This window comes from Empidonax traillii, unplaced genomic scaffold (genome assembly GCF_003031625.1).
Source record: "Empidonax traillii isolate 1590-97213 ecotype Southwest subspecies unplaced genomic scaffold, ASM303162v1 scaffold1213:size316513, whole genome shotgun sequence".
NCBI classification, from domain to species: Eukaryota; Metazoa; Chordata; class Aves; order Passeriformes; family Tyrannidae; genus Empidonax; species Empidonax traillii.
The window spans coordinates 3,523-16,157 of record NW_020956406.1 but is presented as its reverse complement, the minus strand read 5'-3'; the positions used below and the strand labels follow the sequence as shown (position 1 = coordinate 16,157).

The 12,635-nt window shown below is 46.2% G+C and overlaps 1 protein-coding gene across 1 annotated transcript in view; it reads right to left on the bottom strand.

The window, feature by feature from the left end:
* The window catches only part of BLK (BLK proto-oncogene, Src family tyrosine kinase), a 27,617-nt gene extending 20,111 nt beyond the window's left edge, over positions 1 to 7,506 (bottom strand). Inside the window, exons 1-2 of the mRNA XM_027905822.1 lie at positions 7,405 to 7,506; positions 4,946 to 4,994 (exon numbers count right to left, since the gene is read on the bottom strand). Coding sequence (XP_027761623.1) covers positions 4,946 to 4,994; positions 7,405 to 7,506 — 151 coding nt within the window. The remainder of the gene's footprint in view (positions 1 to 4,945; positions 4,995 to 7,404) is intronic.
* Positions 7,507 to 12,635: the final 5,129 nt, after the last annotated feature.

Genomic DNA, 12,635 nt, shown 5'->3' with positions numbered 1-12,635 from the left:
AGAAAAAGAAAAAGAAAAAGAAAAAGAAAAAGAAAAAGAAAAAGAAAAAGAAAAAGAAAAAGAAAAAGAAAAAGAAAAAGAAAAAGAAAAAGAAAAAGAAAGAAAAAAATGGAGATTGTTTGCTGCAGGAAGGCTTTAGCTTGTACTCAGCCTAATTAATGCACCCAGAGCCATGGCCAGCCTATTATTAGCATTTTTCAAAACAGCCTGTCAAGGCACAGTCTCTGTGTGACCTTTTCAAATAATGCCACCAGCAAGAGAGCCAGACTGGCCCTTTGTCATCACAAGATAACGTGTCTCTGGGGCAGCTTGGGGTTTGTGCCTGTGCAAGGTTGGCTGCTGCTCTGCTGGAAATTTGTTAGGGAGGAGAAAGGGTCAGAGTGGGGGGAAATGCAGCTTTGTAAACCAAAGCCCTGAACTCTTCCCTTCAGGCTTCCCAGAAGGAACTGGGAGATCCACGAGGGGTTTCAGCAGAGCCTCACTCACTCCTAGTAGGGGAAAAGGATGATCAGTCATGAGGGAGAATGCTTTGAAGTCTTAAAATAGCTCACACAGTTGGGGGCTTCCCCTTGAGGGATCTCGAATTAGCAAAGCACCCAAACTCCTGCTGCCTACTTGAGAAAGTTGTTCTCACACAGCTTCTCTGACATGAAAGGTTTTGGGGCGTGTGCCTGCTGTGAGGTGTCCACAGCAGGCCTGGTGATCCACACACACCGTCCTGATCCTCTTGAAAGGAAAATAACGCAGTGGGTCACACTTGTGCTTTGAAAAACAGAAGCAAATGTGTAAATATCTTCAAGCACGGAGCGGTTGTGTGTTCCAGAAAGTGAAAACGTGGCTGTGATCTTGAAGCAACTGACGTAAGTGCAAATAAATGAAATTAAAAAAAAAAAAAAAAAAGAGGGGGGAAGAAAAAACCAAATACAGCAAGGACAAAAAGGTTTATTATGCTGAAAAAATACTGTAATCACCTCTTATCTCCTTCTCAAAATAGGATTTGAGAAACACTGAAAGTGAGCCAGAAGAAAAGACCTCTCTGCCTGAGCCGGCCAGACTCGACATCTCACGATGAAAGCGACTCTTCCTGTCTCTGAGTCGTCACCCCACTGAGAAACGGGGTTGATAACACTCTCTTGGCCTATTTGATCAAGTCAGGCCCTGAGTGACTCCACGGCGGAGAAGCTGCCGGGGTTGCGAGGACCGACTGCTTTGCAGATAATGCTCTCAGCCCCCAGACTTTGATTGGGAGCCAAATCCATCCTGGCTCAGAGCTGCTGTCAGGAGGGTTTGATACCAGCTCAGTTTGCACAGGCTGAGAGCCAGTTTGGTGGCTTAATAGGAATAATTCAACCAGTCTTCCCATTGCTGCCCTGTCACGAATGGGAGGTCTTTGCCACGGAGCCAGGTTGAGATCCAGGGTCTCCCAGAGGATCATCCATTGGTTTAGAGCCATTCCAGGATGCTCATGGTATAAATAACAAGTCACAGCACATGTGTTGGTCAGCTGGGTGCACTGAGCTGTGGAGTTGCTGCTGCTGAAAATAGGTCCAGCTTTCTGCTTCATGGGCTGGTTGGAATTGTGATGTCATTAAGGTTGGAGAAGACCTCTGAGGTCATCAAGTCCAACCATTCTTCCAGCACTGCCAAGCCCACCACCAAACCATGTCTCCAAGTGCCACATCTACATGGCTTTTAAATCCCCCCCCAGGGATGGGGACTCCAGTGATTAATGACCCTTTTTTGTGAAGAAATTTTTCCTGATACGCAATTTAAACCTCCCCTGGTGCAACTTGGGGCCATTTTCTTGTCCTGTCCCTTGTTCCCTAGGAGCAGAGCCTGAGCCCCACTTGGCTCCACCCTCCTGTCAGGGAGTTGTAGAGAGCAAGAAAGTCCCTCCTTATCCTCCTTTTCTCCAGGCTGAGCCCCCTAAGCTACTCCTTATCAGACTTGTGCTCCAGACCATAGTAAAGCTGTGATAGAAAATGATGTCTTCAAAACCCACACCTGCTGCTGTCACTGAGACAAACACTTTCAGATCCCATTGGTGGAGATGCAGAAAACCATGGACTGGCACTGTTGCATCTCCCAAATGATCAGCAAGCCCAGGTGTGACAGCTTGGGAGGTGTTTCCTGGGATATCCAGGCCTGCACTGCCAGAGTGCTCCCTGTTGAATGCCTTCCTACCTTGTGTTTTGTCACAGTGGATGTTTCTGCAGATAATTCCTGCTTTCCTGATAAAATCATATCAGACCTTACGTCGTCGGTTTTTATTAATTAGGAAATCTGAACACTTGGGGCAATTCCCTCTAATAGTCATTTCTCCTCTTGCTTATGATTGGCAATGCCCATTTTTGATGAGAAGTTTTAACTTCTCATTGAAAAATCAGCCTTTTCAGTAGAAACAACCCCTCCTTTTCCCAATTAAAGTCAAACTCACAGTTCTGACAACATGCCTTTCAAACTCAGAACCATATTCAAGGAACAACAGTAGAAATTACTAAGAATTTTGCTGTTAACCTTGAGATGCCTCAAAAGAACTCGAGTTCCAGAGCATGCCAAGCTCCCACCCCCTGAAAACCAGTCCTGTTCATATTATGGTTTGCAAAAAAGCAAGTGAAGAGGTGGAAGGAGTTGCAGTTCCTCATCAGAAGAAACGACCTCACAGAGGTCACAGGTATTTAATGCCTGAGGACAAAAACCCAAAGTGATCAGCTCTCTCCATCAGTGGGACTTAAATCCAGCTGTGAGCAGCTGGCAGGGCAAGGGCAGGGGTTATTCTACCTATTTTCTATGTCTTATCTATCCAAGCAGCAGCTGTAGCCATGGCACTGTGATGTTTGGGGTCCACCGTCATAGGCCAGGACTTTGCTGCACTGGGGGCTTTAGAGGTGCAGAATTAAAGTTTCGACTCCCTGGGGACCTACAACCAGCCTTAAAAACGTTGGGATTGCTTAGGGAACCTTGTTAAAATGAATGAGAGACTCACACGGTGGAAGAACCTCCCCAGGTGAAAAGTGGATTGGTGATGCCACACACACCACACTGAATCCAGAGCTGTGCACCCCTGGCCTGCCTTTGTGTTGCTTCCATTAGGATAAATAAAGTCAGGAAGAATTAGGCTTTTGTTAAGAATAAATAAATATATTATCTCTGGGACGGTGGTGTGAAAGCTGGAAAGTGTGAAACAAATTCAACTCCAAGATCAAATTAAAAAAAAAAAAACACCAAAAAACCCTCCCCAAACCCCGCCCCCCCCCAAATCCCTAAAACAATCAAAACGCAAGGAAAGCAAAAAAACACAAAAACAACCAAAAACAAACAACCAAAAAAAAAAAAAAGGAAAGAAAAGGGTTTGATTTTACATTTCATACCATGCTTCCATAGTCAATAATTTTGCCTGACTGAATTTTAAGTGCTCCCACAGGATATAACTCAGCTCTTTGATTTTTATTTTTTTTTAATTTTATTATATATATGGTGCGATTGCTTGGATTTTGTGCTTTCTCTATCAATTCACTTAAATCCCTTCCTTTCAGGAGGCTATCTCTGATATCTCAAATATCTTGCATGGTTCCCATCAGCCCCTTTTGCCCCACAAGATAGAGTCAGATGTAGCATCAATTTGGGAAACTCAGACACCAGTAGAGAAAAATAGGAAGTTTCCCAGACTGTCAGTGTGAATATTCCCCCAGAACTGGAACTGAATCTAATGAAGCAAAATATTTTTGAGAGCTGAAAATGGCTAACATGGTACTTAATCCATTTTTTTAGCATCTTTCCACTTCTGCCTTCTGGCGTGAAGCAGAAGTAAAAGCCACCTCCCTGAAAATAACTCGTGTTGTGCTTCTGACCAGCGTGAGGAGGTTGATAAAAACTGTGAAAAACTGTCAAAGCCTGCTCAGTCTGGGAGGTAGGAGACCATGGGCACTTGGAAACGTGACATGAAAATGATTTTGCAAAAGAAAGCGTGGTTTATTAGCAGGGTGTAGGAGCTTCACTCCCACAACTTCTACCCCCATAACAAATGCCAAATTTGAAGATTTTGGTGCTGCAGGAGTCCCTGCGTTTGGCCCATGGCAGAGACTCTCCATCATCATCCACAAGACCTAAGAAGACCCACGTCTATCATTCCACCATCCCATTTATTCATGACCCCCCTTTTTCCTACCCTCATGCCCTGTCTCCCCTAATCCTACGCTTCCGTCCACGTGAAGAACTTTTAGGTGTTGCTAACAGCTTCCTTCCAAGCTTCCTCTATTTTTTCCTCTTCTAATTATCTCTCTCTCTGTGTCCTCAATCTGCAAAACTTCCTTGACAGAAATCACACAAGCAGCTTTTGGAGGGCTGGGTAGAGGTAGAAAAGGGCTCCCTGCTGAAAGACAATAATCTCCAAACACCATCTGTGACCTGCAGGTGGATGAAGCCAAGAGACAGTCCCCAAGCAGGGGCTCTGTGTATCCTTATTTTAAACTCTTTCCTTTCTTCTCCTTCTCTTTGTAGTCTCCCTGGGCTCTCTGATGCCTGCTGTTTCCTCTGGAATTTTCAGCTGGCTGGATACAGCATCCATGAGTTGTCACGCTGCAGACAGGGCAGCAGACAGGGAAATCTCACACAGTTGAACTCTCAGATCTCCCTTTTCCCCACCAATCACAGAATCACAGAATGGTTTGGGTTGGAAGGGGCCTTACAGGGATCATCTCGCTCCAGTGAAAGATTGGTGTTTTGCCCTCTTAATATCTTCGATGAGACGGGAAAAATTGGCAGCTGCAGGCATTCAGTGATGTAAAGTGCATTTTCTGAAACACACTGATAAGCTCCCTGCTTGGCAGTGCTGAAGATACAGAAACCACAGGCCTGTGACGTGACTGCCTGTTCTCAAGACCTGCCATTTGGGGACCACCACCTTGCGAAACCCCACGGGAAGGCAGAGAAAACAGAATCTTACCTTTTGCAGAGGCTTGGTTTAGATGAGGGGTTTTGATAAATTGTCTGCCCTTGGGTAGAAATAAGGGGAAAAAAAAAAAAAAAGAAGATATTTATTACTGTGCTGTGTTTTCAGAAAGACCTGCTCTCAGCTTCACAGACAAGTGGGAGTCAGTCAACAGCCCCTGTGTCTGGCTCTGGATTTGTCCTGATGGCTTTAGCATATTTTGCCATGATGTGTTCATGGCTGTTTTAACAGTCAGCTTGAATAATCCTTGGCTTCCCTCTGAATTTAAGCACAAATCTGCCACCCACTTGCTTGGACCCTGATCTATCTAACCCTTGTTCACTGGTGCTGTATTTCGAATCTGTGGGGGATGAGACGTGAATGGCCCCATTGAGAAATGGCAATTGCAATATTATGTGAAGCAGAAGACTGGAGATACTCTTTGCCATAACTGTCCCAAGGCTCATGGGATATTCTGTGTTCAGGGATATGTTCAAAAAGTGACTATATTAGCAAATTAATTGTAGAATCATAGAAATCATAGAAATCACAGAAATCACAGAATATTTGATGATCCTTGTGAGTCCCTTCCAACTCAGGATATTCTATGATTCTACGATTCAATGATTTCTGAGTTGGAAAGGACTTACAAGGATCACAGAGTCCAACTCCTGGCCCTGCATAGACACCCCAACAATCCCACCCTGTCCATGAGAGCATTGCCCAAACACTCCTTGAGCTCTGGCAGCCTTGGGGTCATGACCACTGCCCTGGGGAGCCTGTTCAGTGCCCGATCACCCTCTCTTGAAAATCCTTTTCCCAATATCCAACCTAAACCTCCCCTGACACAGCTTCATGCCATTGCTTTGAGTCTATCACTGGTCACCAGAGAGAAGAGATCAGTGCACGCCCCTCCACTTTCCCTCGTGGGGAAGTTGCAGACTGTGCCGTTAAAGAGCAACAAGGTCCCGCAACTCCTCTGGGCACACTTTTGAAATGTTGACACAGTCACTGGTCTGACCCAGCTGCTGAAAGTGGCAAACTGGCCATAGATCATTCCAGATCAGCTGGGATGGAACCACCTTGTTTTCAGGGCTAAGAGTTTGAAACTGACCTCCACCCAACCTCAAACACCAGTCCTGTGATCAGCCCAAGGTACTGGACCCAGTGACTGAAGTGGGTGTCCAGCCACTACCAGTTATTTTTATACAGGTGCAAAGGAGTGAAATGCAGACACTGAATTAAAAACATCCAGTGTTTTCTGTCCATGTCACCCTTGACCCATACCTAGGAGCAGTGAGGGGTGGGAGAGCTGCTCATCCACTGCCACTTCCAATTTAACTGAAAGAAAGATGGACTTCCCCTGACATGTGAGAGCTGAGTGCCTGTGGCAAAAAATAATGAGTGGCAGAAGGTGATCGATGATTCTATATTTATACTGATAGCAGCTCCTCTCCAGTGAGCTGGAGAGAAGGAAATTTAGGAAAATAGCACCTTCTTGGTCAATCTGACATCTACTGTCATGAAATCTGGGCTGTATAACCATGGGAGGACTCAGAAATGAAGCCAAAGGAGTGAAAAACATCTCCACCTGTCATAAAAAGCAACGACAGTCAATTCCTCCCCACTCACAGGGCTCAAGACCCGAGGTGGTTTTCACAGGACAGTTGCACTGGAGTTTCTCTTGTGCTGGCTGCTGAATGCAGGGCTGACAGGGGCAAGGAAAGGGAAAACAACCTCACGCCCTCTGTACAGCACCAGACAGACAAAGCGATGGGCAAAGTTCAAACGAGGAGTTTCTGGAGGTCTCCTAAATCCTGACCCAGTGCCTTGTGTCCACGCAAGCAGAGGCTGTGTGAATTCAAAGGGAGCAGCAGTTGCCCAGCATTTCTGATTCTCATCTCACCCCAACGCACACTGGCTGTGGGCCCTCCCTGGTGAACCCTCTGCCCTCAGGATGGTGAAGTTTCCACTGCGGTTTTGCAGCTCTGAATCTTAAGCCTGAATCTGACCCATCTTTGTGCCATTTGCAAGTCAGCAACGTCAGCTTGGGTTGCAAAGGACTGATCAGGAGATATTTCAAAGTCCCCACACACTGGATTTTAATTTTTTTGTTTGTTTGTTTGTTTTTAATATACAGAGGCTCCTCAGAACCCTTCCCATCCCTGTCCAAAAGATACAGGGATCATCTGGGAGGACCAGCTCAGAGGACTTGTGTCCAGGCAACGCCAGACACAGGTTGCCCTGAGAGGCTGTGGCTGCCCCATCCCTGGAATTGTTCAAGGCCAGGTTGGATGGGGCTTGGAGAAACCTGGTCGAGTGGAAGATTTCCCTGCCCATGGCAGAGGGTTGGACTAAATGCCCTTCAAACCCAAACCCTTCTATGATTCTATGATTCCAAATGTTGCCTGCATCACTCCAGTCACTAACTGAGCTGTGGAGGAGACCAAAAGGATACAAACCTGCAGGCTTACCTTGGGGGGGGCAGGAGGAGGCTTACTCCTGGTTTTCAGGTTGCCTCCAGGAGTGTGCTTCTCACCGGGCATCAGTTGATTTTTGCTCCCGAGCAACCCCATCCTGGAAGGAAGAGCAGAAATCCCTATTTAACGAGACTGCTCCTGGGGAAAGGTGCAGGCACCGAGGGACAAAACAATCCTCAATAACAAGCTGGAGAAGATGAGAATGCAGGATGATGGGACAGTGGAGAGAAGAGTCTAAAACCATTCTGTCTACCGCCTCCTGCTACCTCAGACTTTGTGAACCCCATAGTTTCTCTTCCCATGTGACTTTGGTGTTTCACACTTTGCAAATGAGGCTCAGAAAGACACTGCAAGTCATCAGAAAAAAAACCCAACAAAACCAACAAAACAGGCTTTGGATACATCCCCTCTTCCAGTCCAGGGATCCCAGCTGACAAGGTACTGGTCCTCACAAGGTGTGGGTCTCCCATAAGTCATGGATTACGTTTCCCAATACCACATGCATATCTCAGACCTCCTGGACACCCCAAGGATCACTAGACACAAATGAATCAAACTCTTTCCGTGGATCATCCTTTGGTCCACATTAGGGTTCCAGCTTTGAGGGCTGTTTAACTGTGATCCTATAAATGTAATTCCAGTTCCAGTCAATAATTCAAGGATAATAGTGGGTCTGGGTAGCCAACATGGCCAAAATATGGCAAACTCAGCCTGCTCAGAGCCTTCAAAAATTAAAGGGCAGATGAAACCAGCATTCCTGAAGTGCTGTTGCCACGAATACACAAGGTATCTACAACATCCAGAGCCAAAATCTGCCCCAGCCTCTGCTTTGAACCAAAGGCATAGGAAGGTGTGGACTAAATGCTCAAAAAAACCCTAAACCCCAAATACTCATAGCTGAGCAAAGACATATTGAGTTCTCTTCTTGCCAAATTACCTCAGAGTCTGCCATGAGAGGATCAGGGACTGCAGGTCCAGAGACCCCTCCAAATGGCAGCCTGGCACTGTTCCATGAGAGTTAGACTCCAACAGAGATGTCCAAAAAACTCCCAGCAAACCAGACTTGCAGGGAAAAAGTTCCAGCAAAAGAATTTTTTTTTCTTTTTTTTTTCACATCTAATATTTCAAAAACTGGGACTCTGAAATGAGGCTTCTAATGGAGCCATCCCAACATTTTGAGGTGTTACTTATTTAAATGCCTTTTCCCTTCTGCCTCATTTTTATTATCACTGATAAACTGAGCAAAATGGAAGGAACTGGTGGAATATTTCAGAAGTGTTTAACACACATTTTTCACACACACCCCCCCCATCACAACTTTTTCAGCATCCCAACCTCCCTGAGCTTTTCCCTGACCTGAGTTTACAGATGGCCCATCCATCTGTCCCCAGGTCTCAGCACTGCTCCAGGCACTGCCAACACAGTCAGAGGGGAAGTTTCACCTACTAAATCAACCACAGCATTTCCTGCAGCAATTTCTTTTTAATTTGGCAGCCTCCCTTCCAGGTTGCAAGCAGGGTTTGCTTTGCTTAGAAGACCTGGTCGTCATGCAATGGCACATGATTTATTAGGTGAACTTTTCCCGCTCTTCCACTTGTGGAGGGATTTGTGACAGGATTCCTGATTCAGAATGGTGTCCTTTGCCATGAGAGTAGCTGGAATTCCCTTTTTTTTTTTTTTTCCAGAGGGAACAGCGAGGTATCATTTTAAGTCGAGACTGGATAATAGACAAGTTTTAGATATCACTTGTTACCAACCATGGAAGAGAGAAAAATCCACCCACATGTGGGACATTGATCCAAAGTCCTTGTTACTGGCTCACTGGAGCATCTCGGACTCTTTGATATCTGCTCCCAAATGGGAGATACAGATGTGACAGTCGCCCTTTTTTTCAGCAGATTTAGGGGGTGTGAGATACAGCACAGGTATGCAATATGCTTTGACTCCCAGCCACGTCACCAAGATGATTTTATGAGAGGATTGATGGACCGTCTGCAGGGTGATGGAGGCATCTTTTGGGGTGTTTTGAGTTGCTCTCAGCGTGTGATGGCAATGAAAGATCTTCAGGTGTGTCCTCCTCCCACACACATCCTCCCACTCCCTTTCCACTGTCTCTGGTGGGAAATGTAGTTTGTCCTCACATGAGAACACCAGTTGCTCACATAATTAACGAAATACACAATTAATAGCAACAATGAGATGTTTGCAATTGATTTTGGTGCCTGCAAAAGGAAATAAAATGCTGTTGGAGATTGGACCAGCAGAACCAACTAGTCTCCCAAGGTGGGAGGCCATTTCTAGATAGATCTTCACCCTGACAGAGAAGCCTGCAGGGTACCTCCAACCCAAAAATGAGGAACACTCACTTTCGGGTGGGTGAGTAAAAGCACTAAGATCCCATCAAATAGAGAGCTAAAATCCTAAAGTAGCTCTGTAGGTGCTCTGTAACTGTGAATTCTGCAAGGCCAAAGACTGCAAAACTACATTTCTAGCTGACTGTGCATATATCATAATCCTTTAGTCACGGACTGTTGGCCAAATTTAAGACGAAGTGGACCAAGACACACTTGGACTTCTGTGAGCAGTTTAGAAAGCCAGAGGGTCTCACTGAAGCTCGTGGCTCAACAGGAGGGACCACGACCTGATGATACTGAACCACTGTGAGAGATGATGGAGCTGTTCTTTAGATACCAAACTGTTGATATTTAGGCACTGTATTAGCAATAAATCTAATCATAATCATCCACATCATCTCTGCTTTCAGACCAGGCCAAGAATCTTCTTTCAGTGATGGCCCTGGTGGAGCAGGGTGGGAACATCAACCTCAGCAAGTCCCATCATGGCCTTGGGGCCATCCCAACTCCTCTGACAGGGTCTGCGAGGAGTTGGGAGCTTAACCTGACCTGTGCAACTCTCCACAGTGCTCCTGAGTCCAGGGGGGACACCTCAACCCTTCCTGCACCCTGCAGAGCCTGGAAACACCTCTCCGAGCTCTTTGCACAAACTTAGTTTTGTCCCCACGCACACGTGTCAAAGACGCGCTGAGAGGGGAACAGCACGACCCACTTGGGGTGGGAAATGGAACCAGAAAGGCCTCACACAAAGGCCACTCAGTCCCACCCACACACAGAAGGCGTTAGCGCAGCTCTGGGTGTTCACAGCCCCCGCAAAATCCACCGATCATACTCTCCGAGTCGTCTCCGCAACCTGGGGCAGGCAATGCTACCCGTCCTTCAAAATCCCAAAGCAGATCTGCAGACAAATGTTATTGGACACAAAAAGCTGCTGGTGAGCTCCCAGTCCACTGTGGCTGGGGGACTCCTCATTTTTTTAAACATTTTTTTTTCCAAAAAAAAAGGGCAGATGAGTGGAAGGTAATGCAGTGTTTTCGGCTTCTGATTAATGTTTTTTAAAATTAGCTTCATAAGAAAAAATAACGAGAAAAGTAACTGATAGTAGTTCTCCCAACCTCTTTTTTAATTATTTTTTTCCAGTGAAAAAGAGACCTGGGGAGAAATCAGTAACTCAGAAAAACATGAAAATTTCCTTTTGTGAATTTAGTTTTTCACATCTAAAAATATTGGTTTATATTTAAGAACAGAGAGTGGAAAAACTTGTTTTCTCAACTTTACTAAGGTTCAAAAAACTGGTTCTTTGAAAGCAATCAGAAAACAGAGCAGAACAAAAATGTTTTAGGGCAACAATTTTTTTCATATTTTTTCCATCAGGAACTGTAGTGATAGAACTAGGAATAAAGGGTTTAAACGGAAAGAGGGGAAATTTATGTTAGATATTATGAAGAAATTCTTCTCTGTGAGGGTGGTGAGACCCTGGCACAGGTTGCCCAGAGAAGCTGTGGCTGCCCCATCCCTGGAAGCGTCCAAGGCCAGGTTGGACGGGGCTTGGAGCAACCTGGGCTAGTGGAAGGTGTCCCTGCCCATGGCAGGGAATTAGAACAGGGTGATCTTTAAGGTCCCTTCCATCCCAAACCATTCCATGATTCTATGATTCCATAGGCATGAAAAAACTTAGCAAAAAAACAGTTTTAGAAAAAAAATTGTAGGATTCTTAGGGTTGTCCTGTGCGGGACCAGGAGTTGGACCACATAATTCTTATGGATCCCTTCCAACTCAGAACATTCTGTGGTTATAAGAGTCCAGCTTAGCTGCTGACAACTTTTGAGTAAAAATACTTGATGCAGACCTGTTCCTGGGAGAGTCAAGCTGAGGAAATCAGCGGACATGAGGTTGATGAGCTCTGTGGAACACCCAGCTCTGGACGTGTGTAGGACAGACATGAAGGTCACAGGAACACTGGATGCTTGGGTAGGACTTCCAAAACCTGCTGTGTTCCCACGTTGTGGGATTATAGAAGGTGACTTCAGTAACCTTCATGAGGTGACATTTTTGCTGTAGGGAGATGGGTGCAGGTACAAGTTTTCCCACAGGAATGGACCAAGGGAGGACTTAGGAAGATAGAACCACAGAATCAGAGAATATCCTGAGTTGGAAAACACCCACAGGGATCATAAGTTCATCTCCTGGCCCTGCAAAGGACAACTCCAACAATCCCACCATGTCCCTGAGAGTGTTGTCCAAATGCTTCTTGAGCTCTTGGGGCTGTGCCCACTGCCCTGGGGAGCCTGTTCAGTGCCCAACCACCCTCTGGGGGAAGAAACTTTTCCTGAGATCCAACCTAAACCTCCCCTGACACAACTTCAGGCCACTCCCTCAGGTCCTGTCAGTGGTCCCCACAGAGAAGAGATCAGTGCCTGGACCTCCTCTTCCTCTTCCCAGGAAGTGTTAGACCCTGATGAGCTCTAAGACCACACCACAAGGCCTTGCTCCAGCAAGGCTTCCACTGGCATTTGAACCAGACCTTCCTGGTGGAGAGGACAGGACTTGGATAAACATCCTTTCACTCACCCACCTTCAAGGAGTGTTGGAGAACATTCCCTACAGGAGCAACCCATCGAGCTGAACTTGGGATTCGAAGAGGAACTTGTTGATCACAGGGTTCGGAGACCCCCACGTTTGATGTTTTTTGAGTGCCCAGGGTGGGCTAAAACAAACAGGGCAGTGTTGAGTTGGACCTGCTGGGTGCACAGAGGGTAAGATGGGGGTACCTGGGCTAAGCCAAGCCCTGGAAACATCCACCCACCTCATCTTTACGGGGAGCAGCCCTGCATCATCTCTGCGGTCGGATGGTTTCCGCTACCAGGGTAA